Here is a 25,783-nt window from a genome sequence, read left to right on the forward strand (position 1 = left end):
GTGTGAGATTATATTGATAGATTATTGGAATGCATTTTGTTGGTAGGTGATGTGGGAGATAGAATTGGTTGCTTAGGCGTCGGCTATTTCCAGACCTCGATCTCCACTTACACACAGCTCTTGGATATCATCATCACTCGCTCTCGTAGGGAAACGATGTGGTGGAAGTGATGTGGGAGATAGAGGGTGATCCCATGTCTTCCTGTGGCCCCAATTCATATGATGGGATTCCTACGATGTCTTCTATGTTGCCAATGACAAATAATAAATCATATGTGTGTTGTATATGTGATTCTGCATATAATGGGAACACATACTTACCCCATGGAGTCCGAAAGTCAAATTACATAATTGGATCGGGACTAGCCCAAGAGAATCTAATCCATTACGATTTAGTTCGATAAAATTGTTTAAATGTACATATATTATATAATTATATGTGCACACAAAAACGAACAAACATTAGAGGCTCGGACTGACAAAAAATAGTCATTGATTCTTTATTCTCAACTTTCTGTTTCATAGCCGTAGTTTGGCTGGTTTGGGTTGCCTTCAATATCAATAGTCCTTGATTCTTTATTCTCACAAGTTCTACATCTCATTGCCTTTGAACAACCCAAGGCTGCAGTTGAGCATTTTCCCATTTGTCTTTCATTTTCTATCAGACACAGGTCTATGTTTGATTTGATGAAAACTCTGTTTCTCTTAGGGGGTGAGAAAAAAACTGAAAAAAATCGATCGAAATCAAATTAAAAAATTGGTTAACTGAATCAGTCGGTTCAGTGTTTTTAAAAAACCATAGGTATCGGTTCAATTTCGGTTAATCAATATAGAAAATTGGCAGTTAACCAGACTGACCGGTATACATATATTTCTATACATTTTATATATATTTATATATATATATATATTATATTATATATTTATATATATATTATATTATATATATATATTATACTTTTTATATATTATAAATTAATAAATATGCATTATATATATAAATATATATTATTTGTTATTTAAAACATAATATTATATATATATATATAAATTATTTCCTATCAAATGAAACACAACTTTAAGGTATATATGTTGCAGATATAGGTCTGAAATATTGCATATATCTGGCAAAAAAAAAAAAAAAAGTTGGGCAGCACATTGTCAAGATGGATTGTATAGCCTAAGAGTAGTCCTTGGGTATGGGTACTAGAAATGAAAAAACTGTTTTTAGGTACACAAAATTACCTTTAGTTACTAATTCTATTTACATTACAATTATTCATAAATATTTGAGATAATATAAGAAGGCTATTACCCAATGATGGTTCCAACTATCTAAGGGTCTTGAGAGGGGTACATTGGGTGTGATCCTAATTGTTGCCATTTTTAGTACAAAGTAACACCCTCAGATAGAATAGAACTTGATGGGTTGAGAACACATGAAGGGCATTCTCCAATTCAACAAGATGATGAAAAAGTGGAGTGCTTCGTCACTGAATCTTTGGGGCTATGGGACTCAGGTTCAACTTCAATCGAGCGTACAAGTTTTAGTAATGTCATATTGCCACATGATGTTCATCCACTATAGCATGATCATGATACTTCTTTCTAAATCATCTTTGATTAAGAAGGGTATCAGAGGGAATCTGCTTTCAGTTGAAGCAGTATTGCCTGATAATACTCTGCTATGTATTAGGAATGTTTAATTATTAGGTGCATCGTATAGTGATTCATTCATGTCGTGTACTCTCTTGTATTTTGTAATATATAATTTAATGGTTTTATAGCTACCTCTGAGCTATGTGATTTAGGGTGGTACCAAGGTTTAAGCAATGATCTAGATGATTTCAACTGCTTTTAAATGTCAATAGGTGATAATGTATCTATTGACAAATTACCATTCCAAAAGAGTAAAAAACAAAAAAAAAAAAAAAAAAAAAGCAAAGAGTTTCCATGGAATGGAACTCTCTATGTGCTATTTTAACCTACTGTGAGTCGAAACTTTGAACGTTGATTGGTATCAAGCTTGTAGTTGGACATCTTCTTTATGCCCTTATAATACCTTCCCAAGTTATATAATATTTTACATTGCTATCAAACAAGTCAGATGGAGATCAGGATCCAAAGGCTTGGGCTTGATGTTTATTTATGATCTTTAGGTTCTCTTCACTTTCCGGTAAGTTATTTATCCAGGTAAATGTAATTATCTGGGTAAGTTTTTCTTGGGAAACACTTACTTGGGTAAATGCATTTACGTATGTTCTTTTATTTTCCAAGTAAATAAGACAATGACCATTTTAACCATAGAAATCTATTATTAAAAGGGGCATTTTTGTCCCATTTAAGTGTTGGTAACTTTCCCCCTATCTCAGAAAATTATTTACCCACCTAGAAGATGGGTATCACTAACCTAGGTAAATGATATATAGGAAAATAAATTTTCCCTGGTCTCCACATAAAACTGAAAATAGAACATGGGATTCATGGTCAATAGGAACCAAAATCCCATTGATCAAATTTTCCCCCTCTCCAAATCCAAAAAAGAGAGTGCCCCCTTAAAGTTCCCTTTCCCTAGACTGCTTATTTGCTATGCAATTTTATTTGCACCAATTCAATTTTGCATTTGTTCACTTGTTTTAGGTTTTGTTTTACCTTATTTTCATTTGCACTTTAATGCTTTTGTACCAGCACACTTTGAGCTCACTGTATATAGAGAGCATGGCTTTAGAACCATCGTTGAACTGAATGGTCAGACCGTTTGGCCTGGAAGCTGTCCAGCCAGTCAGTTCCATTTCGCCCCTGAACCAGAATCTTGCTAAAAAATGTTGACTTGGCCTGTGACCCATTGACTTGGATAATTGATCGGTTGGTCCATTTGATTCAGGTAATGGTTTTTAGCCGTTTTTATATATTAAATTGAATGAATCATCTGTTCAAACCGTACAGCTAAACCAGTGGTCAAAGCGGTTCTGATTCTAAATTGATTTTTAAAACATTGATAGAGAGAACAAGTTGGGTACCAAATTTAAAGAACATACACTATATTGGGCCCAGGCTTCCGGAATTGGCCCATTCAAATCTGGCCTCACCGGCCTGTTTGATTTTGGCTGGCTTGGTTCCATCCCACAGGCTTATAGAGATATCCAGCTAGGTCCCCTCTGATATATTTTTGGATTTTTAAGGCCATTCGGTCTTGTATGAATTTATTATACAAGTATACGTGTTATATGCACACAAAGATAAACATAACATATTTAATAGAGGAAAGAGAACTCCATGGACAGAACACAGATCTAGCCTGAGTAGTGAATATCCCTTGAACTTCAAATGAATGAGCGCACTTCTTGCTTTATTTGATGGGAGATAATCTCGATCTAAGGTTATAATGGGTGTTCGAACGGGCTTTGCATTGACTGAATGTGGTTTCAAATGAAGCTATGGCTGTCAATGATTTGGGCGGACCCAAGAACAATGATAGAGAGAACAAGTTGAATGATCGTTACCGTACAAACAATTAGATTCCTTTTGGATGGCTAAATATATATGGTAGACAGTCTGGAAGAAAAACTTTCGGCATCATACATTGATTGACATCTCTATGAATCATTGCCGTCCATTGCTTTTGTGGCATCACATCCTGATCAGACTGGATTGGTTTATTCGGTGAAGCGGATACACTTCTCTGGCTTTGGAGTGTGTGTGGCAACTAGCCACTCACTAATCAGACCGGATTTCGGTCGGATGGACAGATGGTCCGACCAATTGATTGCCCTACCACCGCCTTCTCTTAAAAAGTTGTTCAAGGTAACGATTCCACGGTCATCTTCTTCCTTCCAACACTAAAATCGTGAGGAACTCTGAAAACCCTATAAAGAAGGAACATTCCTGGGTCCTGAAGCTTTCTCTACTTTATCCCAAGGTGCTACGATGACTCAAAAGGCCAGTCTCTTCAAAGGGCAGCAGAAGAAGAAGACAATTCCTCCAAATCGCCATGGCAAAGCCGCTGTCACTCGCAAAGGTAAACTACACCATCAATTTTCCATCGCCCTCTCTGTTGTTCTCTTTCAGCTTATCATTTTCTTACTTTTCAGGGAAGAGATCTGTGAAGCCATCAAAGGTTACTAAGGATATGGATGCTGATCTGGTAATCTCTCTCTCTCTCTCTCTCTCTCTCTTCTGCGACCAGAAATGTAAATCTAAACTTATAACGAGCTCTTCTTAACTAGCAGATGCCTTGTACCTGTGAAAAGGTATCTACTAATTTGCTAGACGTATTGAAATTAAGTTTCTGAGAAAAAGTGTTTTTATTTGTTTTTTTTGACGCCCTGAGAAAAAGGGTTTATGTTTTATTCTTTTATTCTAAGTAAATGCTACTCATGTCATGGTCTGTCCCGTTATATTTCCTAGTAGACTCGATGCCACGTTCCAAGAAATGTTTGCAAACAAAATTTTTTGGCCATTAAGTACAGTTTCTTCAAATGTTAGGTTGAATCTTGCACATAATGCACTCCTTAATTACGGTTTCCACTTATATTTAGGTTGAATTTTGTACGTCATACACACCTTTTGGCATTCCAACAGATTTATTAGCTCAGACCAATTTCCTTCCTTCAGATGATACAAATGCTTAGGAAGTAATGCATTTACTTCTTGAAGTCACTGGACCACTGTTGCATCATTCCATCTTGGTAGCAAGCCAAATATTTTGGTTCTGAGGCTTGAGTAGAAACCCTTGTGCTTTAAGTAAATAATGGATAGTTCTTCATGGCTTTCTGATGTATTTGCAAAATAATCTAGGTTTTTTACTTCATGATAGTAATGGTAGTGTTGGAGAACCAAACCCATAATCATTATCCCAAACTTACATATTTATACTCTAACTTTTGTTCATCTAAGTAAATCAAGTTTGGTAATAGTTGGTTAGTAAGTTGATTTGCAAATACAGACCTTTTAATTGTTATTAAAGGTGTGATTTGATGGGGTATTATAAAGTTAAACTTTTTAGTGTTGCTTAACTTGTTACTGTCTCTTGTTCCCTAGTTTTTCGACTGTCAACACTCAACATACCATCCTTGCATTTTTTTTTTTTTTGTTAGAAACCTTGTGATCGTCATCAATTGCTGTAATCAGCATGTTACAGGTAGTGTTGTGTCAAGCATCAAATGGTATTCATGTCTTGACATGTCTAGACTTATTTAGTTTGAGAAACTAAGTTGTTGTGGTACCATAATTTCTGTGATCTCCTAGGGACTTCTGTTTTTGATTCATAAGGCATGTATCCTTATGACAAATGGGGTCAATTCAAAAATGTTCATATGCATGAGTGCACACTTTACCACGATACCACCTAAACCTCCACTAGAAAGGAAAATTATGGATTCCAAACTTGAGGACTTAACATAACCAATAATTGCATTCTTTGAAGTCTTTGGGAGTGGTGTTCCCTGAACAAAGAAAAGTCCTAATTGAATTAAGGTGTACTGGGGAGGTGTTCCCTAAGAAACTGATGTGAACGCAAAACAATAAGGGTGAACTAGGTGGCTATGCCTTCCTATATCAACCTAAAGGGTGCTAGGCACGGTTCTGTATATCTACACGACAATTTCTTTTTTATTCAATACAATTTGATTGTTACTGACAAAAATGGTGGTGGACCCTAAATTTTGTATTAGAAATGGATGTGATGGTTATGGTTGGGTGTACAGGGTGAATTAGGTAACCATACAATGATTGATAAAACAGAAGTTTAATAGAGGATAGAATGGAGAAGAGAAAATGAATGATAAGTTAAGTTGCATATCCTAGAATTAGAGCCTTCTTAGCCTCACCTGTCCTTCAATTTGGAGTATTACTATGAGATTTCCAAATATTAAATGGTTAATGGAGTTTCTCCATTAAAGGAACAAAAAGTGCCAGAGTTGACCAGTGCTAGTTGTTTTTTCTCCCTTCCTCTGCCCCCTTGTTGCCTTTCATTTATTATAAATTAAAGTTAGATGGTTTTATATAGAGGGTACAGAATAATGCTTATAACTTACAAGTAATAAGTAATAACTAATTGATGGAAATTGATGGCAGTCCTTCTCATGCTAATGAGGTTAGGTGCTGTGGTTCTCCACTTAACCATCCTTCTTTCCCTGGGTACGTGGCCAAATAAAATAGTTATTGGCATTGGCCTAGGTATGGATGTCTCCCTGGGACTAGGCCTGGGTTCAAGTATTTAGATTTTTTATTTTTAATAATTAAATGTTTGGCCTATTTTGGACTTGGCAATGGGCTTTGATTGCCTGTTAGCCCGTTTTGTAAGTCTTGCTATTGATCTATTCTCTTCTCTTTAAGCCCCATGCAGCATGAAGTGGTACTGTTGAGTTGGAATTATTGACATGTCTTGTAGAGTTCCTTGTCATGTTGTGCAATAAACATTGTGATCCATGTGCAATCAGAAAACAGTTGCCCTTTGAATTTTATCAGTAACTGAAAAATACTCGTTTAAAATAAAAAGGAAATTAAAAGGAATAGAGGAAGAGGAGAAGTTAACTGCATCAGCTATTCCTTAAAACAAATCACTCCTCATAACACCACTCCTTGCAGAGCTATTGATAAGTTAAATGGTAGTTGAAGTTCTTTTAGGAAGGCTGGCATTTTAGTTCAGATGTAGCCCCCTTCTCCTCTGAAAGGGGCAGGGAAGATGAAGGGCCTATTCTGTACCCCTCATCTCAAGCTTTAGCTTTTAAGGACATTGTTTCTTAATGAACGGTACGAAATATATCCATCGCAATTTTGTAAAATAATATTATGGGTGTCTATGATTGACAGATTCACCACCAACTTTGCCGATACACTTTAGTACATTGTCTATGATGTCTGCAAAATTTTGAGCATAGCAGTCCACATGAGTCATACCATGTTAGTGGGGATGGGAGCCAAATTTTCCTTTTTTTTTTTGTCATTAAAACATTAGAAACTGAAATCAATTTCTGTTAATATCTCTTCCATATTTTGATTGAAATTGATCATATCAAAAAATTCCATGGGAATCATAGCTTAGCCAGTAAAATTAATTTCTATCCCTTTAGACTTAGGATTCCTGTTTCAATAGTCTCGAGACAGAGTATTTGTTTTCCTTCATCTCCTTTTTAGTTGCCATGCTATATGAATTCCAGAAAAGTGCAGTCGAGGGGACTCACTGGATATTGACTGAAAGATACACCCTTGTATTTTTTTGATAATTGAATGATAATTTCATTAATCAAGAGAATAAACTTTTACAAGCATCCCTTGGAGAGGCACAAGGTGCAGCCTCTCCTAAAAAAAATGTTACAGGTATTCAAAAAGAAAGATTACAAAGCTGCCCAAAATAACATTTCCCTAGAAGACCTTTGTAAAGGTTTACCCTTGTTGGTACATCTTTGAGATTCTTATCAATAAAACTCATGTCTTTCTAGCTGTTTTAGATTTTTAGTGATTCTTCTCAATAGAATGGGGCATTCTTTTTGTAACCTTTTACAACTATTACTTAGAGTGCATATGAATTCTTTACAATGATGTTATTCCTAAGCCAAACATTCTTTTTGTGTACAAACTAAGTACTGACATATAAATAGCATTTTTTTTGCCTCATTTATTTCGTTTTCTTTTCTGATTTTTAATGGCTTCAATGCTTGCATTTTGAGTAGTTTGAGGTGGTTAAACTGAAAGACTGGAAAGTATGTTCCAGATCATAAGATGTTACCTTCTTAGATGTTGTTTGTCTACTAGTTAACATTTTTTTTGTCAACCGTAAGTGGTATATTGGTAATAACCATGCAACATAGGGGCCAGAGCTCCAGGGTATAAACAATGTATACATAGTTAAGAGAATAAACCTTATCCCTTGTTATTATAGAATGGCTTTGGTGGTTGCTACACAATGCAACTTAGTATGTTGGTTTTGGTTGGTTGATGTGCATGTGGGCAGCCACTTATGCATTCTGGTGGGTAGTGGGCTAGTGGCTGCTTGCATATTAGCAGCAAAGGCAGTATCACAGGGTGGTGGTGGGGGGGGGGTTTGTTAGTTGTAGGCTACCTTCAATTGTATAAGAAGGGATTGCTGTCTTATTTCTGAATTCATTCAGTTAGGGGTATGAAAGAAAGTGAAGAAATCCCTTTATGTTATCAATGTTATTCACTAAATGTATACTTGGTAGCTCTCTGGACTGCATTACTGGTGGCTAATTTGGTCTTTACCATAGACCTAATTATATGGTAAAGCTGAATTAACTATTAAACAGAGTGGCTATAAAGGATCATAATTCATAAAAGAAGGCCATTACTCATTGCTGGCCCAGATATCAGGGTCTTGGGAGGGGTGGAATGTACATGGACCCAACCCTCGGCATTTTTTGCACTAATTGGCTGTTTTCAGATTTGAACGGGTTCTCACACTTGTCAGTTCAACGTTTTACCATTGCTTTGCACAATTCTCAGAGAACCATTTTGGATCAGTCTACTATCCTGACCCTTGTATCCCCTTGGTCTTAGTAGATAGTATATCATAGTAACTAGTGGTCTGGGCTTGTCTTCTTGTTGTTTGTACGCTCAGTGATGCCACACTATCTTAAGGTGATCTCCATTAATCTATTTAGTTCAGTATATTTCTTTATAATTTGATTTTATTACTTATGAAATATCTTATCATTTGTTAGTTTGTTTCAGTTAATGGTAGATAGTAACTAGTGGCTGGTATTATTTTGGCTATTCATGCATCGCCATGGCTATTTTTGGAATGGGAAGAGCTCCAATGTTTATTACTTTTCAGTTTTTGGATTATGAAATGGGAAAGGTCCACAAAGCTGTACGTCTTTGTTTCTAATTTTTCTGTCATATAGTTTCTTTGCAGCACTGATAAATTATTATTTTCTATGTTATGATTCCAGGAGTTAACTAAGTTCATAAACCATTGCAATGAGGTGAAGGCTGCCACTGTTGCTAACAAAGAAGGTGGGCAGCTTAGCATTGTAAAATCACCACCAGAATCTACAAGTGGTTCAAAAAAATAATAGATGCTTGGACTGCAGATGGTAAATATAGAAAAGCACATATAACGTGGCGGCATGTGGTGTAAATTAGCCTTCAAAGTGACGAGTCATCTGGGAAGTAGAAATCCATTTTGATTGCCTTTTGTTCTCTTGGTATTATCTATGAATTTTGATGTTCAATGCTTGTGAATCCTGCAAGAAAAAACACATCGAGTTTTTGTGTTAGTGGAGCTTGAAGAAATGTAATGTTTTGCATTGTCCCAGCTTTTACCAGCTACTGCCTTTTTACTGAAGTCAAATTAGTCCTAGAACCTCGGCATGGTGAAACACCCCATGAACCAAGATGTTAATCACTGGAGATCCTGAACTAAAACAGGTCAATATCATGAATTCAGGATCCAGGAAGAAATAGTTCCGGAGCCAGCTTAACATTTAATAAATGTTTATTCTAACCGGAAAGTGGAAACCATGGCAATTGTCGAGGTTCCATAATGTCACGACCATAATTTTGATATTGTAGAGCTTGAGGAGCAATTCTGGCCATACGGGTGTGGTAAAAACGTGTGGCATATTGGCATATTGCTATCATCACGATTAGACCTGTTCATGGGTTGGGCCGGGCTTTTATTCTTCATTAATGAAAATTTGTTAGGCCCGAGCCCGGTCCGACCAATGGGCCTATAATTTCGGACCAAGCCTGACTCTAATAAAAAGTTCGAAGCCCGAGCCTGAGCCTGAAGCCCGATTGTGTTCGTTGAAACTGAGTTCACGGTGATTGTGGTTTGTGAGCTGTGAACTACGATTTTAAGTTTAATAGTGATTAGTTTGCGCAGAGAGAGAGAGAGAGAGAATTCACCGCTGCCGTTGGTGCCTATATTCGTCGCCTCGTCATTGTCGGTGTCTGAGATTTGAAAGAGATGAGATTTAAGAAGAGAAACGAGAGAGAGAGAGAGAGAGAGAGAGAGAGAGAGAGAGAGAGAGGAGTTATAACTGACCGTTGGGGTTGTTGTGTCGGTGAACGTTTGTCGCCTCGCCGGTTGTGTGGCTGCCTGAGAGTGAGGATGACAAATATGGAGGATGTGGAGAAGGGAAAGAGGCAAAGAGGTGGAAAAAAGAGGGGGTATTTGACTAGGCTATTTTGGCAAATCCTGAGCCTGGCTTAAATTTATTGCGGGCTAGGATTTTTGGCCCGAGATTAAGCTTGCGGGCTTTTATATGCGTGTTTAAGCCCGTTCGGGGACCGGGTCGGCCCATCAGGCCACCCGGCCCATGAACAGGTCTAATCAGGACTAACATGGCTTGTCACCATCCATAATTGCTTTGATGGCATTCAATTTGGCCGTTGCCTTTAATGCTTTGGTTCATCAAAGAAATGCAGCTATTGTAGATTTGTAGGGATATGAAGCAAAAAGAGACGCTCAATTTAATTTCTTAGGCTGAGTTTGGAAGGAATACAAATGCAAATATGTAGCGTAAATATTAAATACATACAAAATAATACAAAATACAAGGTTTTGTACTCTGCATCTTTGTATTTGTAATCCAAACAAACTCAGCTTAATAGCTTCCTATTTATTCATGTGCTCTGTTTTGGTTGGGTACAAAACAAAGCTAGGACTTTGAAGCATGGTTTTCAAAACTGGACTGGACCCTGGACTGGACGGTCAGACCAGAAAACTGGGCCTGACTGATTCCGTTTTTCCCAAAAACTGGATTTCCCCCCAAAACCATTGATTTTGGTCAGCGAATCGTTGGACTGGGCGGTTAATCATTTGAATCGTTTGAACGGTTTTAACCATTTATTTTTATTTTTTATTTTTTTGGGCCAAGCATTCGGTTTGAACAATCGGACTGTTCGACCCAGTAATCAGACCCCTCACCGATTCGGTTTTGAAGTGAGCCTGATCTCTTATTTTATTCTCATCTTTTATTTTCTTTTCTTTTCCTCCTTTTTTATCCTTTCTTTTCTTATTTCGATCTCATTTTCAGGAAGCAATAGGACAAACAACTCAACGATATGAATTATCTTGTTAAAAACAAATTCATAAATATTGGTAAACACCCACTTAATAAGTAAAGTTGGAATCTGGGTTCTTAAAGGGAAATTTCCTTGTCTTGTATGAAAAACACAAAGTAGGATGCTAGGGTTGTGTATAGGCCATATCTATGATGTCGGAAAGATATGATACCGAAACAACTTTGACAGATCAAAACACCCCATGAATAGCCCTCAGGACAAGTGATCTGTTTTTGAGTCAAATTAGGCAACTCATGGTCTGACGTGGCAAAATTAATAATATTCACCGGGCAGATCATTTCAAAATTGCTCATATTAAATTGTTGGGTAACATCTGGTTAATAGGAGATTGAGGTTGAACATGGATGACTCATCCATGTAGAACGTTCCTAGTTTCCTTTTATTTTTTTTCAGGTGGGGATTTAAATAGGATTATATTTCAAATGCAAAAGTTGGACTTAGTTCCGCATCATACATCATCCTCGTTATCATCATCCATGCCTTATTCCATTATATGGGTTTTCTTGGCCACATGAATCCTGTTTCATCTTAAAACTCCACATCATACCAGGGCTAACCAGAGCTCAAACTTTAATGGCCCAGGCTCCCAGAAACTTGTGGGACCCCTGAGAATTCTTGACCACAACATTGCTGAATAATGTTTGGTTGCAGATACAAGTATATAACTAAACGGAATGAGGTTGGTGGAACTGGAAAGGAACTTCATTGAATTGCCATTTAAGTAATTAGATAAACTTTCTACTCTCAAATAGGAATCAATCCATTATGTTGCGAAAATCACAACTGATCTATTAACCGTTTAATATTACTAACAAGTAATAAATTAATAGAGTATTTTAGGTTGACAAATTTGGATTTTGACATTAATTTGGGTCTAGGGATTCAAGATTAGGGTTGATGTTTGGGTTTGGTCTTAGGTTGGCCCTAGTTAATGGGATCTAATTCATCTACTTTATATCCCTATTTTATTAAAAAAAATTAAAATGATTAAGGGATATTGAGAGGAAAGTAAGGATTTAAAGAGGGAAAGGAGAAGGGGGGATAGATATTGCATAAACTGAGTATCAGAGAGAGAGAATGTGTGTGTGAGAGAGAGAGTTCTAATAATCATCTTATTATAGTCATGATGGATTTTATTAAAAAAAAATATAAGAGCTGAGAGGGATTTTATTGTGACTTTTCATATTTTAATAATTTAATTTTAAAATAAATAAACACACCTGTAAGAAATGAGAGGAGAGGGAGGTCTTTGTAAGCATTGATCATTGAGGTTGATGACCCTTGGCCTTCATCTCTCCTCTATATACTATGTATATAGAGATTACGAGTCCGTAACTCTTGGAAGTAAGAAGCATGCAAAAATGCTGAGAACACGGCATCCAGATGCACATTGGGAATCTATCTTGTACTTATGTGTTAAGCTCATAGAAAGATGTTCTCATGGATGCCATTCTCTCGGCATGTTTGTATGTGTTTCGCTTTCAGGAAATCCCATCTTGTAAATTATGATTTTTCCAAAATCTACTCTCTTTCTCTCATTAGGAAAACATGAAAAAGCAGAGTACACCGAAAAGTATAATAAACTGTGAATAATGTTATTAAACAAGTGAGTTTATGCAATTCTTAGTTCTCCCAAAAACAAAATTAAACGAGACCCAATAATTTCCTGAAATGTCCAATTCTTGTCTTAGTATATCCTTCCATGGATGCTAGTTTAGGACAAAGTTTACAAGAGTTGCACAAACTCACTGTTTATACTTAGAATTATTCCTCTAAAAATAAAAAGGACCCTTAATTTTATGGACACTTGATTAGTGATGTTGAACTCTCTGTGATTGGCTAAAGTGAAACATGTAGAAGTCAAATTCACATCTTGTAGGGAATTCCCCAAAGATGAAAAAGCAGCCTACACCCAGATGCACAAATTCTGTGCAACTTCTATGGTGCAAGTTACCATCAGAAGCCCCTCCCCAGACATGGGAGATTGAGACTTGAGAGGATAAACAGCTGAATATTGTCTTCTCCTTTTTGTATGTGCTACTTCAAGCTCCTTCCCAGAGCCACATGGAGATTCTGGCCGGCAGTTGATTAAAATGGGATTCTTATCCCAAAACAGCATTTGGCAGCCTCTGATTTGTCAAAACAAGAGAACTAGTATTGCCACTCCTCAGCTTTAGGAGTGGTCACGAGTCGAGCTTCTCACAAGCTATTCAAGCTCGGCTTGTGAAAAGTTTGGTTTGGCTCGATTTAAATCGAACTTTGAGTCGACCTCGAGGTTGATATATAGGCTTGCTTGATAGTTGAGTCGAGCTCGAGCCTAGTGAAGTTCGGCTCATGAGGCTCGTGAGCCTAATATAATAAATAAATATTTTTTATTATATACATACATACATATACATATAAATATATATAATAAATAATTTTTATTTTATATAATAATATTTTTATTTTTTATGTATAATAGTAAATAATTTTTATAATTCTTATTTGTTTGTATGCAAAATAAAAACATTTTTATATGTATATTTTTTATTTTTTATATGTATAATAATAAATAATTTTTATATGTAAGATAAAAAATATTTTTATATGTATCTTTTTTATTCTTTTAAAAAAATTGGCTTGCAGTCGAGCTCGAATTTGCGAGCTTTGAATCGAGCCCAACTCAAGCTCAAGTTTTTAGCTCGAATCAAGCTTGAGCCTAACATAGTTTGAGTGAACCAAGCTTGAATAGCCAAGTATTCGGCTCAGCTCGGCTTGAATCCACCTCTACTCAGCTTTCTTTGAATAGAGACCTAACCTTATTATAGCTCCAACCTCCAAGGGGTCCACTGAAAAATTTTACCAAGAAAACACAAACACCCAACAAGAGTGAGACCGTGAAAGTAGAATATACATGTTTAGCAAGGATAAGGAAATTAGAAAACATATCCAAGGTAAATTAATTGAAACTTGATGAGGGGTAATTTGGTCCTTCAGTGATATCCTGATACTTGACATTGTAGAATTGCAGAATGACACCTTGGCACCACGTAAACAGACCACAGGAGCACCTCAGACACTTCACAACTACACTAATGATCTCAATACCACCCCAGTAGGCTGAACTATAACAACTAGGCAAGAACTCAGGTTGGCATAAGAGGTGACTTGCTTCCACCAATTTAACCCAACTCTGGTTAGCGACATGTTTGAACTCTGACATGCCTAGTGACTTTCCCCTTAAGCAGATTATCGCCTCCAAATTCTCCGGGATCATGACACCACGTTGGAAGAGCTGGTTATCACCTCGACCGCTTTAAAGAAGATTGAATAAACATTACTTGCTTACACAAAGTCCACCTCTAGGCATGAAATCACCTCCAAACCAAACGGGCTGGAGATTCCGGATGTGTTTCGTGAGGTTCAAGGCAGCTCGCAAGGGCCTCACGACCCTCACCTCCAATCTCATAAGGTACACGTGATTTAACACTCAAGCTCTCTAGCTCTCTCTTGTTGTCTAGCTCTCAAAAAATTCCACACTGGGTAAAGTAGCCCAGATATTCTGATCTTTTCTCTCTTTCCTTACAACTTGACTAAGCGACCTATCTAGTATTGTGTCCGAGCTGTCCTCTAGCAGGGAACTACCAAATTGTGCACCATCAAAACTGTATGTAATCTATTACTTTTATGTGCATGTTTATCCTTTTGTAAGAGAAGGATTTAGTCAAACCCTATTTCTTAAGCCAGCCATATGGGCTTAGGATGCATTTGGGTAAGCTTTAGGATTTGTGCTTTCAAAGCTTAAAATCATTAAATTCCCAATTTTCACTTTATGCTTGGGGGCATAAAAATTTTTAGGCTTTAGATTGTTATTCTTTTGCAAACAACTCTTACCAAATGTTTAAAATACTTGTTGCCTCAGTTTTGTTTATCACAGCCCAAAACTTAGTGTCCGTTTGGTGAAAACCATCCCAGCTGAGAGCTGAAAATGAATATCAGAAAGCCAATCTGGTGAGCTTCTAATTTCAATGAACCCAGATCTCTTGCCAATAAAAATCTTTCCCAACACATTCATTCCAACCTGCAGACCTGTATCTGCACATCATGTGTGGGATCTACCATAAGTGGGACCCATCATGTATGTGATGTGCATAAATCTATATATCACGTTGGAATATGTTGGAAAAGAATTTTGTTAGCAGGAGATCCCGATTCTCTTTCAGTGGATTCTCCAAAACAGCACAGTGAAAGCAACTCAACCAAACACTCTATCCCTCCCAAACCAGTCCTTTAAGAAAAAACTTATCCAAACAAAGCCTTAATAATTATCTTACGATGATAAGACAGTACCTGAGAGCCTCTTCAATTGACAATATGGATGGCTTTGGAGAGAAATTTCCCCGAGGTCTGAAGCTTCCTTGCATTCACATCTTGATTGTGGCAAGGATGTGTAGCCAATCTAATGGTTCCAACCATGATGATTTCATTGCCCCTTTGGAAGAATACCTTGACTAAAAGAGGTTGCTTGACCACCTGCTTATAGCCAACCAAAGATACATCTTCCATTCATTTCTAAATCCTTTTAGCGTAAGGAATTCCACGCCAGGTCCAACAGATACCTCCAAGGAATTTGCCTGAGTGAAGCTGCAACGACATTTTCTCTTTGTTTGGTTTTACATTTGCTCTGGAAGTGGAAGCTTGTAATTGGGGCGTTCTTTTGGAGTAAGTTGCATGAAGGTTTGTCTAATTTGTTCTTTTGCTCTTGTTTCCATTGCTTGAGAGCCCAAAAGCTTTAGTTTGATGCACAATGTGTTGTTCAAAATGGAACTAGCTTTGTCTTTGTCTTGCTTTGCAGTATTCAGTGCTCCATAAATTTGACAACTTAGAAGGCTCCACAACCAACCCAACTAGAATTAATATTCTAAAGATTGACCCATTTCTCCAATTAAAGCTTTCCTTCTCTAGCTCCATAGTCCAGACAACTAAATTATTAGTAGTAGTGCAAAACAACACATAGTATTCTGGGGAATAGATGCAGTTAATTATTGACAGAAAAGAGAGCTGCCTTTTTGACCTTTGAGAAGAGAAGAAGATTCAAGGCATTGATCCAAGAGCAAAAAATTTCTTTTTGCGCATTTTTAATAGGTAATGTTATATTTTCTTTTCAAGATAATATAAGATAGGAGTTCGCTGTTATTGGGATTCATTTGTGAGTGGATGGTGTCCCACATTGAGAAGAAAGCAATGAACTTATATAATATAATCGCCCCACAAGGCCACGACTTTATAACTTAAGTTTTTGGGAAAAGTCTTGGTCATTTTTCAGTAAATGGAGGCAGGTAAGTTGATCAAGACAAGAGTTGATTAATTCACCTACATTTTGTGTTTTGGTATTAGTGGGTCCTATGAAAACGAACAATTCCCAAGTAGCTTAGTTACTTGAGTAAGTATCACCCTATATCCACTTAAGTAAATAATTTTATTATTTATAAAAATAAAATTATGATAGAACAATATTGCCCTTTCGCATTTAACAAGTTAAATATATATATATATATATATACACCACTACAATACAATTTTGAACCTTGCTTTCATTCAAGAAGATTTTTGGGGGAGGGAGAAATTCTAAGCGAAGAAGGTAATAAAACTAGTTATCAAAGACCCAAGGCATTAGGGCACTACAAAATTACAAGTTTACCTCTCATTTGCTTGTTCTATACTTCCATACAAATTTGAATCCTGTCTCTCGACTCATTCCACCAATCCACTTATCTCATTTACAAATTCCTGTGGGCTGTCTTTCATTAATCAAATTAATTGAGCTATCGCCTTCGAATGTTTTACTTTACTAACTTAGCTTTATTAACTCTCAGTTAAAACTTAAAAACTAATTAATTAATTCTTAACTTATCCAATCTCAGACATCTAACCCTAATTAGTTTTAGTACTAATAAATATAGTGGAAGTAGTGCCTTGCACGCCCTGAGAAGTTAAGAAATGATCCATATAGATTAAATCAGTCGTTTTCATGGATCACAAGCTAACTAAGAATAATTGTAATTCCCTACATACTTCAATAATGTAAATACAATCCTAGCCGTCCAACTTATCACCCACTTCATCTTTCTATTCCAACACTAAAGTCCAACCACCATCCAATCTTAATCCTCCAAACCAGTGATCTATCATCTCATCTATGTCCGACACCATCCTTGCGAATTTCGGGCCTTTGGGGTTCCGGTTCGGGTTGAATTTGGATTTCCCCACAGTTGCTAAATCACCATATCTGTCAATTAAGGTGGGTCCCATGGGATTTCAAGTCCTGATGGAGGAAGATTTGACCCGACTTCCTACGAAGGCGATACGTGGATATGATTCGACATAAGCGACAGTTCAGCGTCGTAGTCTAACTTCAACTGAGTAACGAGTTCGTCAATACCCTCGCAGGTCAACTCGCTACATGACAACTCACCCAGGGACCAGCTCGCTACAGCGCGAGCTCAAGAACCTTAGTATGCTGAAAGAGAACACTCCAAGCTAAGTCTATCCCAACTCGCGAGCTATAGTAATCAGCTCGCTCCAATCCTTAGGCAAAAGGATGGCCTTAAGGGCAACCTCAGGCAGAATCACCTCGGGATACATCCGGGAACTCACTACAAAGCAGCTCGCTAGTGGGAGGTCGCTACAAAACAGCTCACTAATAAGATAGCTCGCTATTGAGCGACAAAAGTGTTTTCAGGAAGTTTCTATCTGACAGGACCGTATCCGTCAGACTGCACCACGTCCCCTGACCGACGGCGCAGTCCCTGCCAGTCCAGCAGATTGTACCCACGTCCATCGACAGGTGGCGGCGTGTCTGTCCTCCCTGGGTCGTGTCTCTCATCTGATTGGGTAGTACTCTACAACAGTTACCTACGCAGCTCTGGCAATAAACGACTGCAACAAAAAGCCAAAGGCGGTTACACCCGATTTGGCAAGAACACCAGTATTTGAAGGCCCCGATTCCCAAGGGGTAAAGGTAATAAAAAATCTATCTGAACTTAACTTGACTTGAATTGATCTTGTGCTATCTACACTCTTAGCTCCCTCTGCATTCACTACAGCTCTAACTTAAACATCAGAATATTCCCACCGAACGAGCTCCCCGGGAATTCTTCACTTTCTTCCTCTTCTCAGGTACTGTTTATTGTCAGCTAGGAACGAAGCCCCCGCCAGCTAGGAATGACCGGATCACACTACATTAGACAATCTCTGATCTCTCCCTCCCAACAAAAACCTACATCCTTAGAGGATTTGAACATGTCTGTTTGGACTTTGGATCGAAGACTTTTGGACCCGACTATCTTCTAAGCCGATTCGGACCAATCCACCTACCCACATATTTTGTAGCCCAGTCAAAGTGGGTCTCGTAGATACAGCCGAGACAAGTTGAAAATTAGAACAAGAGAACAAAGAAATAAAAGAAGCTGATGAGTTGATGGCTAGAGCAGAGCTAACGACATCAGCAATAAGAAGTAAACGATCGCCATCGGGGACGACGATACAAGGTTTACAAGAACAAATTCCAGACTTCTCTCCACCATGGGCGCTGCAGAACCAGTAAGAACATTTAAAACATATTACTCTGATGCCTTCGTTTTGTTTCTGTTTTCCTGGTTCGCTATAGTTGCAGAGATTTTCTTTGTTCTCAGGTAATGGAGGAACAAGGTAAGGAAAATGGGGCGAGAGAAGAAGGTGAGAAGGAGAACAAGGTTAATAGAGATGCAAAGGAAACAGATAAACAAGAGGTGGGTATTCAAGAAAAAACGGTGGAAAACTATACTCAGAAGGAATTCCATGTGTCCAATTTGAGAAATTTGAATCCATCAAATCCTCTGAGGATTGTCGTTCAAGGTGGTCGAGTTCCAAATATCCCTCGAGGTCCAAATGCCACTCGAGTTGCTGCTCCCGCTCCTGCACAGACTCTCTCAACTCCTCAAGTAAGTTGCATAGATTGGGAGTGAGAGGAAGCTTAAATTTTCTTTCATTTTGCAACATATTGACTTTTCATCTTTTCTGGGTTTATCTGATTGAATCAGCCACCGTTGAATACACTGAGTTCAAGGGCTTACACGAATCGAATCTCTCTGTTTCTGTTTCTTGTACACATGGTTGCTGCAGTTGGGCTGGTATCGTTTCTTGGATTCAAGGCGGTTCAAGGTCTCTTGAAAACTGGTGACACTCGAAGAAAAGAGAGAAGGATATTGGAGTTCTGGCTGCCACAAGTTGAATGTTCAGCTATTCTAAGCATCGTTCTTGCCTTCGTATGGCAAAAGGCAATCAGAGAGTGGCCTCGATTCATGATCAAATTCATAGTATGGAGCAGCTTTGCGACATCACTATCTGCAGGGATTCTCCTCCTTTGCTTCCAGAGGGCAACGACGGACGGCGTTGGTGTTGCCCTTATCGGCTTTGCGATCGGCAATGGCCTCTATGCTTGTTGGGTCGCACAGAGAGTTGGGTTCTGTGCAAAGATATTTATAAAATCTCTTGAACCAGTCTCGAAATTCCCCGATCTCAATCAACCCACTTACTGGATGCTCGGAATTGGGTTCATGTGGATTTCTCTCTGGGTTTTAGCAGTTATTGGAGCCTTGAATTTCTACTTCCCCCCTTTGATCATAATTGCACTGATCTTGAGTTTAGCTTGGACAGCTGAAGTCATGAGAAACGTAGCAAATTTAACAGTTAGTCGGGTTATATCTCTGTATTATCTTAGAGGAATGCAATCTAATACCCAATTTTGCTTCCATAGAGCCATGACTCTGAACCTTGGAAGTGCTTGTCTGGGTTCTCTCTTTGTGCCGGCCATCGAAACTATGCGAATCATTGCTCGGGGTCTCAATTTACTGGAAGGCGAAGATGAGTTCATGTTCTCCTGCGCCCATTGCTGCCTCAGAGTCATGGAGTCCATCTTCCGATATGGCAATGGCTGGGCCTATGTTCAGGTAAAGTTGCCTTATTTTTTCACTTATTGTAAGCAATAACTTCAGACTACAAATGCTTGCAAGCAACCTTCTAAATCCTTTACACTATGGGTCCTACTTGAAAAATCACAACTATACTCCACATCATCATCATCATCATTTAAGCTTATCCCAATTGTATGGGATGGGGCTACGTGAATCCTGCCTGATTCACCATTCTATTATTCTGTTTAGTGTCATATCCATTATTAATTAGGAGCCCCAAAATCATTTCTTACTACTTCAATCCATCATTTCATTTTGATCTACCTCTAATCCTGTTGGCCCCTTCAAGTTGTATTGTAACAGATTGTTTCTTTCTTAATATGCGCTGTAGATGATTTTCTATGCCCTTGACCAAACCATCTTAAATATTAAGTGGGGTTAATCTTATAATTGACCAAACCATATCCTATTTTGTAATTGTCCAATGGATTTGATATGGATTGAAAATAAATAAATAAATAATAAAAATTGGACATTGGGAGTTCATCCAATGAAGTTGAGTCAACATTGTTTATAGAGATATTAGATGGGGTCTCTCTCTCTAATAATACTATAATAGTTTAGTTAATTACTGTACAGAAGAAATTGGGGTTGGAAACTTGGAATGAAATAGGTATTTGTTACAGATAGCTGCATATGGAAAGGGATTTGTTGAGGCATCAAAACAAACATGGGAGATGTTTGAGAGGCAACAAATGGAGCCAATCGTCGACTCCGACATAACCAGCGCCATTGGCTTCCTCACCGGAGTATGCAGCGGCTCCATCTGTGTCCTTGTCACGGCTTCTTGGACTTGGGCGGAGCACAAGAGCTTCACGGCCACGGTCTCGCTCATGGCCTTCTTCATTGGCTACCTCTTGGTTAGTATTACTTCCCTCACTCACAACTCACACTTGTTTATTAATCTATCAAATGCATCAAGCAAGTGCTCAACTTAATTGAATCATGATTTGAATGAATTAATGCATCAGACTCGGATCGGAATGGCGCTGCCACACGCATGTGTGAGTTGTTACTACGTCTGTTATGCTGACAACCCCCAAAACCGGCTCTTCGACAATACCATACAGAACCGGATCGAGTTGATAAAATCTTGTGGAGATGTCGTTCCAACTCCCAGAGTTCCGGTTCCTCGTCGCTTCACTGTGTAGGACGAAATCTTATCTATATGATACAACGGCTATACAAATTATATGAGATTGTATCACCACCGGCAATCAATCCGATCGAATGAGCTCAACCAATGGAGCTCTTGGGCCACACCCAATTGACACCGAGGGCTCAACCTAACCCGGACCAGTCACATGACTGAACCAGTTCCACAAAGACACAGGAGAGTGGGGGACCCCTAGCCCTAAATTGTTATGGTAATAATGGTAATCACATCGTTGATGATGACCCTGACCCATTAATTCTTTATTGGATTTTTTTTTTTTTTAATCATCGAAGAGATGAAGGGGGAGTGCGGGACCCACAAAGATTCTCATCTACAAAGCTGAATGGTGTAAAACAGAAGGGTCCTTGTATTACATGCGATATACTTTTGGGATATTCTGTTGTAATAAGCCACTTTTTATATTTTATTAATTTCAATATCATCTTAAGCATCCCAATCAGAAAATTTTGGTTGAATTGGACATTGGGTTCGCGTTAAGATTACAGTATTACATTGTCTCCATAACAAACATCATCTTTTTCTAGAGCTGTTAATGGGCCAGTTCTGCCCGACTGACTGAACCAAACCGGATCAATTATGTCCTTTTGATTCCGTGATTTTGTCAGGATTGGTTTCAGTTTTTGCATGTCTCAAGCTAATTAAGACCTGGAATTGATTATTATATTAAATATATATATATATATATATATATGATATTTTTTATAATTTTTATCATATTTTATGTTTATAATAGTAAATTTGAAAGATAATATTAATTAAAATATTTAATATATTAATATAAAAATAATTTAATATTTTACTATCATTTTAACACTATATTATCGAAATTTAAAATTTCAATTATCATTTAAATAAATAAATACAATTTTCAGTACAATCAAGTCTAATGGATCCAAACCCAATAGGCTCAACTACTAATTGGGATGATTTTGAGTCTATAATTTTGTCCTGATTAATAATCCCTTAATTACTGAGACCACCCTATCCCCAATCCGGACCCGATTCTTCACAGCCCTTTCTTTTTGTTTTTGTAAAAAAAAAAAAAAATCTTACACTCCATTGAATCGGAATAGTTGCAATTTGACACCAAACCTGACAGTTATGGACACTGTTAGAGCACGCCGTGAAGGCACAACGATCAGTGCTCATTTATATATTTCCACCAAAGCATGCAAGAAAAGAGAAGGAAGATCCCATTCCCCATTCCATTTGTAGGGGGTAGAAGCGTAGAACTACACAAGCCTAGACCGACGTAGACACAAATTCTATTTCATCACGTTTCATTGTGCAGGTGGGGGTAATGGGATGCGTCCCTGCGCAACCTGACAGTTCCGGGTCGGGATTTACTCGTCATGACTCACGATTGCAGGGGCTGCAGGGGCGCCAAAATCCGGGTCTCGATGACCATTTCTCGACCCGTGTGAATTTTACCCGACCCATTGCCCATTCGAGGGTAAATTGCTTTGGTTTCTGAATCTGTCACAACTTGGCAATTAGGGATGACAACGGGTTTAGAGAGGGTTTAAAACATTTTAGACCTTACCTGTCTTCCCAAACTTTCCAATCCGTATTCACCGCAAAATCTATAATAGATCGGAAGGGGTAGGTTAGGTTTAAAATCTATACCTAATTTTTTATTATTTTTTATCATACATAAACAATAAATAAATAACTCAAATAAACAAAAAAAATTCTAATTATTTAATTAAGATATGTAAAAACACATATATCATCAATTGTTCCTTACATAAAATTTAAAATATTATCAAATTCAACACCTAATACATAAATTTATATGTTTTTCAACAGTATGAAAAGGGTACCATACGTCCATACCCTTTTCATATCGTATGAGTTATAGAACCTCAAAACCCATCTTTCAAATTTCAAACAAAAAAACAAACCACCCCTACAACTACTACCAGCTGGCTAGAAATTGCTATCCCTATTGGCAATTGGCTAAATCAATCCACTCATTAAAGCTAAAATTTTGATTGAATAGCGTCTACTGCTAAACCATCCGGTCTCTGGCAATATGAGGACCTGGTTATTGTAGGAGAATAATGACAAACATCTGGTGTGCAGATATTTATGTGCATTTGTACTTTTCGGTGGATACAAACAAATTGGATTTCGTGAGGAACCTCTAAATTGGAGAAGGCAACAAGCTTGAGCTTTGGTTGTACGTTAGGTATGGAGTTATTTATCTATCCATCACTGCACTGGTGTATAATACAAAGCCTCTCTTGCTACACACGTTTGATTTATCCTATTCTGAATTTGATGGCAACTCTATTCATCCTCATTCATTTGCCTGATTAGATGCATATATTTCTAATAACTTCACATCTATAGTCAAATGGGAATTCTAGTTTAAGGTTTGAGAGAAAAATTAGGTACCAAACCCCAAACTGATATTCTATTTGGACGAATTCACAACTCTATCCCACAAGGAGTAGCCCCATAATGGCCTACAGCACATCCACACCATATATTGAGAACATCTCCCAATGATAATATCAGTTTCAATGATGTCATCATTAAGAGATATTTCCAATACAAAGCGGGGATGTGCTGTAGGGCATTGTGGGGCGGAGATGTAATCTCCACTTGGACAAGGCTGAAGCTCATCTCTGTCTCTTGGCAAAGAAGAGACCATGATGGATTTGCTTTTAGTTACGTTGAACACTTGTTTACTTGGGCTTGATGTTGATGCTTACACTGCAAATGACTTCAACCACTACTCCTTGATGGCTGACGGCTTGCCCCATGGCCAGCTGTCTGTTTAAATAGTCTTTAGGCAGTAACTTAACGTTATGTTTGAACAATGTTTAGAATTTGTGCTTTGGATTTAAAAGTGTTTTCGGTTTTTGACGATAAATCTTATCAAACACTCAAGAACATTTCATTTTGATTTTCACAGCCCAGAGCTCAAAAGTGAAAAAGCTTATCCAAACAAACCCTGATTTGTTACGTTAAGCATGAAAACGATGTTCAGAAGAGCTTAAATTAAACTTGGCTTCAATATTGGACTGGACCCCTTAGAAACTTACTTTATTTTCATAAATAAAGCCTTGAGATATCCAATTAACTCTATTCTTTTCCACAACTTTCCATATAGACTACTTGTTTGGTTCTTTATGCGTCCTCGCTTGTACAAACAGAAAATGGTTAATTGGGAAGAGGATATAATGACTCATTGGCACGTATGAATGGCACTCTGGTCAAGATTGAATACAGGGAAGAGGAATAAAGAAATATATAATATATATATATATATATCTGCAAGTTGCAAACAACCCAGGTGTTGTCTTCTTGTTAATAAGCACGATTGATTCATTAATCAATTAATGTGTGGACTGCGCATAAAGTATGACGATGTGTTCAAACTCGTAAGAGATGCATTAAACAAATTGAGCAGCCTATGCCTTTCTTGGGGAGTGAGGAAACTACGTGGAAGTTCTGATTGTTGGCGATTGATGAAGTCAAGGCGGGGAATATTTAAACTTTAAAGGGATCAAATCACCCAGGTGCAGGCTATATATAGAAAGTGCTTCACCTTTCTACTGTTTAGACTTGGATGGGTGGAAGGCCCCAGAGTGCACTTTGCTTCAACTGCAATTCCTTCTAAAGTGGAGGCTCAAGCTCATTGAAAAGAAGAAATGAAAGAAGTAAAAGAAGACCATTCTTCCTTACAGACCTAAAACTTGGTAGTTCTAAATTTCTAATCCTAATTAGCAAAGCTCATAGTTACAATGGAAAAAGTCAGCAATAGAGGGTTAAAGAATATGGAGGATTTTATTTTTATTATTTTGTTATAATAAAATAATGGGAGAATATTAGGTACTCCTCCTCTACTTCAGATATTCCAGTACAAGCTATGAATATTTAAATTAGTTTGAAATATTCAATATAGATGGTAGATCCTACCTTAATTTGAAGATTCTGAACCTTTTTTTGGTAAGATCTGAACATAAAAACTATGTATTCTGAGTATTAAATAATCTGGGAAACTACAAGCACCCAATATCCATTTAATTTAATGGCTAGTGATGCTCAGCAAGAAGCCAATGCGAAAGAGAAGAAAAAAAAAAGGAAACAAAAAGAAATTCAGCCAAATTAGTTCAACTTTTGCCTGGTAAATCTTCTTCATTAGGTCTACTACCTGAATAGGAGAGTTTATATGGAAAATATTTCCACCATTTGCCTGAAATGATCCAGCTGGTAATCTGAGACCCACATGATTTACCAGATAAACAGTGGCAACCCAATGCAACCATGTGTCCAATCCTCCCTCATAAAATAATATGTAGTTGAATCTGATTTCAGCTCATTAAAACAAAAAAAAAAAAAAAATACTGACAGGAACCACAAGTTTCTGCACTTGCATTTATTTTATTTATAACCTGTTTTGCTCTGTTTTTATATTAAACTTAGAACAGAGCAGTACAGGACCTGTTTTTCCTTCATGATTAACCCATGTGCCAAATTGCTTCAAAGTTCAAATACTTGACAGTTACTTGGAGTATGTAGTTTATGTACCCAATACAAAGGTACA

General features: G+C 37.6%; 2 protein-coding genes across 2 annotated transcripts; both read left to right on the top strand.

Moving 5' to 3' along the window:
* The first annotated feature begins 3,608 nt into the window (after nt 1-3,608).
* LOC148844922 (2,3-bisphosphoglycerate-dependent phosphoglycerate mutase) lies at nt 3,609-9,287 on the top strand. Its single transcript, XM_088954200.1, has 3 exons — nt 3,609-4,018; nt 4,092-4,144; nt 8,913-9,287. Exons 1-3 carry the CDS (start codon nt 3,928-3,930, stop codon nt 9,033-9,035), a joined length of 267 nt encoding a protein of 88 aa, XP_088810326.1. The 5' UTR covers nt 3,609-3,927; the 3' UTR covers nt 9,036-9,287.
* Nucleotides 9,288-18,336: 9,049 nt separating this feature from the next.
* LOC148844923 (uncharacterized) lies at nt 18,337-21,661 on the top strand. Its single transcript, XM_088953360.1, has 5 exons — nt 18,337-18,636; nt 18,729-19,016; nt 19,116-20,024; nt 20,675-20,908; nt 21,020-21,661. Exons 1-5 carry the CDS (start codon nt 18,619-18,621, stop codon nt 21,197-21,199), a joined length of 1,629 nt encoding a protein of 542 aa, XP_088809486.1. The 5' UTR covers nt 18,337-18,618; the 3' UTR covers nt 21,200-21,661.
* Nucleotides 21,662-25,783: the final 4,122 nt, after the last annotated feature.

The sequence above is a fragment of the Nelumbo lutea genome, chromosome 7, assembly GCF_056320005.1.
Source record: "Nelumbo lutea isolate HS-2025 chromosome 7, American lotus-T2T, whole genome shotgun sequence".
NCBI lineage: Eukaryota > Viridiplantae > Streptophyta > Magnoliopsida > Proteales > Nelumbonaceae > Nelumbo > Nelumbo lutea.

Excerpts from the sequence above, each read along its gene's own strand:
- LOC148844922 (XM_088954200.1), top strand. The coding sequence starts at position 3,928 with ATGACTCAAAAGGCCAGTCTCTTCAAAGGGCAGCAGAAGAAGAAGACA. Across the intron at positions 4,019-4,091 it reads AGCCGCTGTCACTCGCAAAG|GGAAGAGATCTGTGAAGCCA; the intron begins GTAAACTACACC and ends CTTACTTTTCAG. Across the intron at positions 4,145-8,912 it reads AGGATATGGATGCTGATCTG|GAGTTAACTAAGTTCATAAA; the intron begins GTAATCTCTCTC and ends TTATGATTCCAG.
- LOC148844923 (XM_088953360.1), top strand. Across the intron at positions 20,025-20,674 it reads ATGGCTGGGCCTATGTTCAG|ATAGCTGCATATGGAAAGGG; the intron begins GTAAAGTTGCCT and ends TATTTGTTACAG. Across the intron at positions 20,909-21,019 it reads TCTTCATTGGCTACCTCTTG|ACTCGGATCGGAATGGCGCT; the intron begins GTTAGTATTACT and ends TTAATGCATCAG.